The sequence below is a fragment of the Erigeron canadensis genome, chromosome 8, assembly GCF_010389155.1.
Source record: "Erigeron canadensis isolate Cc75 chromosome 8, C_canadensis_v1, whole genome shotgun sequence".
NCBI classification, from domain to species: Eukaryota; Viridiplantae; Streptophyta; class Magnoliopsida; order Asterales; family Asteraceae; genus Erigeron; species Erigeron canadensis.
The window spans coordinates 48,804,612-48,809,878 of NC_057768.1; the positions used below are offsets into that span (position 1 = coordinate 48,804,612).

Here is a 5,267-nt window from a genome sequence, read left to right on the forward strand (position 1 = left end):
CAAAACAAGTATAGACTACATCCGAAGATCTTTTGTTATGCAGGTGTTGGATACAAGCATATGAAATGGTTAATATCATAAGCGAACATTCAAAGGTAAATTACACTAATGATTATGTATTTCGTGTTTTTTTTTTATCTAGTACTATGTTTTATTAATTTTGTGTTGTCTTTTATTTTTAAGTAATGTAATTTGTGTGTTATTAATAAAATGTGTTTTTTTTATTATATTTGAATGGTGTTTTGTTAATTAAATAAATGATAAAAGAATTGATGATGTGGCGAAGAAGTCCTGAAGAAGCTGTCTTATAGGCAGAGAGAGTCCTGGGGGAGTCCTGCTGACGTGGCAGTCAGGACTCTCCAGGACTCCAGTCCTTATAAGGAGAGACCTTATAACTTTTTCATTACACTTGTTTGAATTTATTTGTTTTACATTTGCTATAATCTACATTCTTTTTTCGAAAATTTGCTATAGTTAATTTTCATATTTAATTACGTACTCCGAACGTAAAAGTTTAAAAACATAATATATACTGTAGAACAAAATTTTTATTCTAACATTATATAACTCTTCTATAAAATTTACAAGAAAGGAAAATTAAAAATAAAAACAGCATGGATCTAGCTAGTCCAATTAACTAGAAATTAACTGGTTGGTAGCTAGCTATGAAAACAAACAAGGAAATTGCTGCTTGTTATTTGATGATGAGAAATTATTATAATTAGATGACGATGAGGACTCCATTTTATACCCTCCCAAGTCCTCCAAGCCCTCGAAGAAATCATCGCTGAAGAACATACAATCGTCATTGTTGATTCCTGCTTCCATCATCTGATAGCCGTCGTCGTAATTATTGTTGTAAAATGTCGTCGTCGTCTCTTGTTTGATGCTGGATTGTTGGAGGAGCACTACTTCATCGTCAATAGATGAATTAGCTGATGAATTATGGGTTGCAGTTGGGGAATGAGACGGCGAGTCTTTAGAATTTGGGATGCTGGCGGGACTCTTTGGAGTGGGGGCTTTGAACCGGTTGCGGTTGATGCCAGCCAAAGAGTTGCGACGAGTTGGTTGGGCGTGGTTGTGGTCGGCAGTGTAGGTTAAAATGTAGATGTTTGAATCATCACAACTTTGCTCCACTTGTCTCCTTGCCAAGCATCCTTTTGAAGTGCTACATCTGTAATAGCTTCTGTACGTATAATTTGAAATCAATCAATTAAGTACGTACTCTATTGATGATTAGAATTATTAACCAAGCTAAAATTTAATTAGTTATAATAAGATGAACAAAAAATTGAAGGTACAAAATAACATTAAATTTATTCAAAGCTAGCTAGATATGCATGGTTGCGCTTAATTTGGCTGAATCTAATTCATTAACATTATTAAATTGAACAAAATAACACATGCAGTGAACAATTCAAGTGTAACTCGATCGGAAGGCAAAAAACTGATTATATATATATATATATGGTGACCATTAATATGTTTCATCAGTTAATTTGAAATTAAAAGTAAATCGAAACATGCATATATCAAAAGAGAGGTACTATATATATATATATATATATACCTAGGATAGATGGAGCCTTTGATGGGTTTTTGACCATATTTACGCCAAGCCCATGGATCCGAGGATAAACCATCAGCTGTTACTTGAACCACCACCCTCTTTTGTTGATTCTTCCTATATATATATAGTTCGTTCACACCCACACAAAAAACTTATTAATTAGTGTCACGCGCGCAGTTATGTATTAGAAGAAGAATAACATTTTATTTATTAATTCCATTTTTCACATGTATCGATCGGGTTGTATGTATAAACATATTTCAAGACAAGCTAAGAGAAAAACACACACACACACACAAAGCAAATTAAACAGTCGGTAATAAATTAATGAATTTAAAAGCACGTACAACATACCTTTTTTTGAGCTTTGGTGCAACTTGAGAGATATAATTGTTTGAAGCAGCAGTAGACCCACAAAAGTTGTTGATATCTTGTTGTTGAATTACTTCTTGATCATCAGAATATTCCTGATGATGATGAAGGTCAGCAGCTGGTGGAGTAGGAGCAGCAGGAGGCGAATACTCGCTCTCGGTACCAGTACCGTAACCAACCGGGAAATTATAATATGCTGCGGCAGGCTTGTAAAGTTGGTCCAATAATAAAAATTCATCAGATGGAGATCCATTAATATTATTAACTACTTCATTTTTTATGCTTATGGTTGCATTATTATGGTCATCATGACTATCAAAGTCGCTGAGGTGTGGATAGCAAAAGAGAAGGGCTTGATCATATTCTTTCTTGATATCGATGCATCCATAACCATCATCATGTTGCTCTTTATTATTGGGTCGTCTACTGATCATAGCTTGTAAACTCCATGATGTATTTTCCATTTTTGGATTTGATTTCTTGAAGAGAAAGCTTCAGAGAATTATTATAAATAAGAATTTTAGATGATGAAGAAGATAAAATGTAGAGATCGAAAGGCGGAGCTGACCTTTTTATATATAATTATATTTCAATATATTTATTTTGTGTATCAGAAATATCTCAGAAGCTTGGTCTATAGCTAGCTACATTATTATTATTTGAGATAGAGTAGTATATAATAATTTAAAATAATAATGGCAAGTGTGTATATAGTATGCAAGTGGGATATTGACTTTGGTGGCAAGTCAAATGGGGGGTTTTAGGGTAACACGGCATATAGTGTGGCTTTTACTCGCTTCTAAATCTCAAGCTTGACCCGACTTTTGCATACTACAATGTTTTTTTGCTTTCCATTTTCTATCAAATACTCACATTAAAATTAATTAATTGCTTTAATATAAATTATTAGTATACCATATATACGACTTTATTATTTTCTTAATTAAACAAGTTTAGGAAGTTTAAGCCGATATAGATAAACTAACAGACTTAGCAATCTCTATTATATTGTATGACGATATGCCATATTGAGAAAATGGATATGAGATTGTCTTCTATCTAAGCTTAAATAGAAAACAACTTACATCTTGATTTTTTAATCATAAATATTATGGTGGCTTAAATATTTATTTAATATACAAAAAAAATATTAATATATTTTTATGTGAAGGATTTCAATCTAAATTTAGATAAGAAATAACCTTATATTCATTTTTGCAATATGATATTTATCAACAATGTCCACAATTCACAATTAAATTGTATAAATTAATATATAAAAATAGCAAATAAATAGAACCTTCATGCATGTACTGATACAAGTATACAACAGTTAGGTTTAATGAATTGAATAAAAATAGAGGTAATAATAATAACAAAAAAAAAGTTAGTTTTTTTCCTTTTTAAAGGATGTAGATTATTTGTTCGCAACAAAAAATCTAGCTTATCTTAACCGGGTTCGTACTATAGACTCTCCTCACCCTTAATACCTAGTAGGAGGAGAAACCCCCAATTAAACCATTCAAAGTCACGACATTTAATTAGGATAAAACTTTGCATCATCTGCGGGACTCAAACCTGTTTCACTTGAAGACTTCATTTGTGAAATTCCTTTAGATGGCTATTCTATGTATTGAACTCGAGACTTCCAGTATGTAAATCTGGTGTTCAACCACCGAGTTTAATGAAAAGTAAAAAAAGAAAAAAAAGAAGAAACGCTAGTAAACATTAAATATAAAAAAGGAATTAGCAATATCAATAAAGAAATGATCAAGAACTGGTGGGTTATAGATCTCAGGTTCAAATCCTTATTCCACCAACTTTGAGATATAAATAGTCCCTCTATGAGGGTTTGACTTTAGGTCTGAGAGAACAGAGTTACCCCTATTAATTGCCGTACCTCGACGGATTAGTAGGGGGTTTTCCCCCAATTGGTTTGAAATAGACATTTCTATTTCGAGAGAGCTCTCTAGCGCGAACCCGGTAAGACAACATATGCTAGACCTCTCGCTGTCGAATCGCGACACGAAGTTTCAAACGAAATTCATCTTAAAAAAACAAAAAAAAAACGGTGGCCTACAACAAACACATAAAAAACGGCTGGATTTTATTAGTAGCAGGAATAGTATCATGTAAAATTATTCAATTAGTGTTAGTAATGTTGGACATTCAACAAAAGCTAGTTAGTTTTTTCAAGTTTTGCATTTATAGTTATATAAGAAAAAAATCATCGGGTAATCAATTTTATTTATTACATGTCGTTATAGTAATTTATTACTATGTATAATAATTATGTATATGATGTGTAAAAGCTCTAGCAAATGTGAAAATTAAGATGGTCGGCCCGTCCCCTATCCTCTTATATATAACTAGCATGATTCACGCATGTTGCGGCGGATACAATTGATGTTACAAAATCATCCGATGTATACCTATTTTTTCTCCAAATAAAGCATGTTTAAATCACAATGCTATACATATACTAACAAGGTGTGGATTGTGTGTGTTCAAGGGGTGAGTTAACGTTTGTGTGTGTTCAAGGAGTAAGAAATAAGGAATGTATAAGTGTAATTTTGCCATGTATAACATTCAACTTTTAAGAAAGCGAGTGTTATTCTTTTTATAAATGAGTATAGATATAGATATAGATATAGATGTATGTACGTTGTGGATCAATATACATAATAGACTATCTGTTGGTTTTAGCTGACTATCAATAATATGTATTTATAAGCTTTTATTTTCGATTACTAGATTATAACTAGTTTAATGTTTCAATTTCAATTTCAAAACATATTATGCTTTTAAAATGTCGACTTTTAGATCTTCTCTTTAAACTCCTGAATTAATTTCTAATTTCATAATTAGAATTATTAATATTGAGTTGTGACGTTGCTATCAACATTATTTTCTAATTAGACGGATGCATAGCAACGTAGCTGCGATTATGGTAGTGGCGTGTGGTGATGGTACGTGATGGTGGCGACGGCTAGTAGGGTAGGTTTTTGGATTATTATATATGTAAAAAGGGATAATGTATTTATTTTAGGAGTTAAGGGATAGATAGTATAATTAGTTACTAATATTATTGAGTATTATAGGTATATTAAGTGAGATTCTAATATACGAGTAGTGAATAAAGATGGATAATATTTTAGGTAAATCAGGCGAAGATCGTTTAATATAGTAGTATAGGTAATTAGTCTGATTAAAGCTTTCCCAATGGGGTCGTCGGTTGCCAATTGGAGCACTACCAAACATTGGCACTTCTTCATCGGTTGGTGCATTGGTATAACTCTTTCTGGAATGCGACGGGCTTGTGATG

At 32.1% G+C, this 5,267-nt stretch overlaps 1 protein-coding gene across 1 annotated transcript; it reads right to left on the reverse strand.

Annotated features, from left to right (window-relative positions):
* Positions 1-535: 535 nt before the first annotated feature.
* On the reverse strand, positions 536-2,474 carry LOC122579781 (probable WRKY transcription factor 27). Its single transcript, XM_043752016.1, has 3 exons — positions 1,925-2,474; positions 1,571-1,684; positions 536-1,186 (listed from the first exon to the last, which is right to left on the reverse strand). The coding sequence occupies exons 1-3, from the start codon at positions 2,404-2,406 to the stop codon at positions 664-666; spliced, it is 1,119 nt and encodes a 372-aa protein (XP_043607951.1). The 5' UTR covers positions 2,407-2,474; the 3' UTR covers positions 536-663.
* Between the last annotated feature and the right edge of the window lie 2,793 nt (positions 2,475-5,267).

Coding starts and splice junctions, on each gene's coding strand:
- LOC122579781 (XM_043752016.1), bottom strand. CDS start 2,406: ATGGAAAATACATCATGGAGTTTACAAGCTATGATCAGTAGACGACCC. Junction 1,685..1,924: donor GCACCAAAGCTCAAAAAAAG/GTATGTTGTACG, acceptor ATATATATATAG/GAAGAATCAACAAAAGAGGG. Junction 1,187..1,570: donor AAAGGCTCCATCTATCCTAG/GTATATATATAT, acceptor TTATACGTACAG/AAGCTATTACAGATGTAGCA.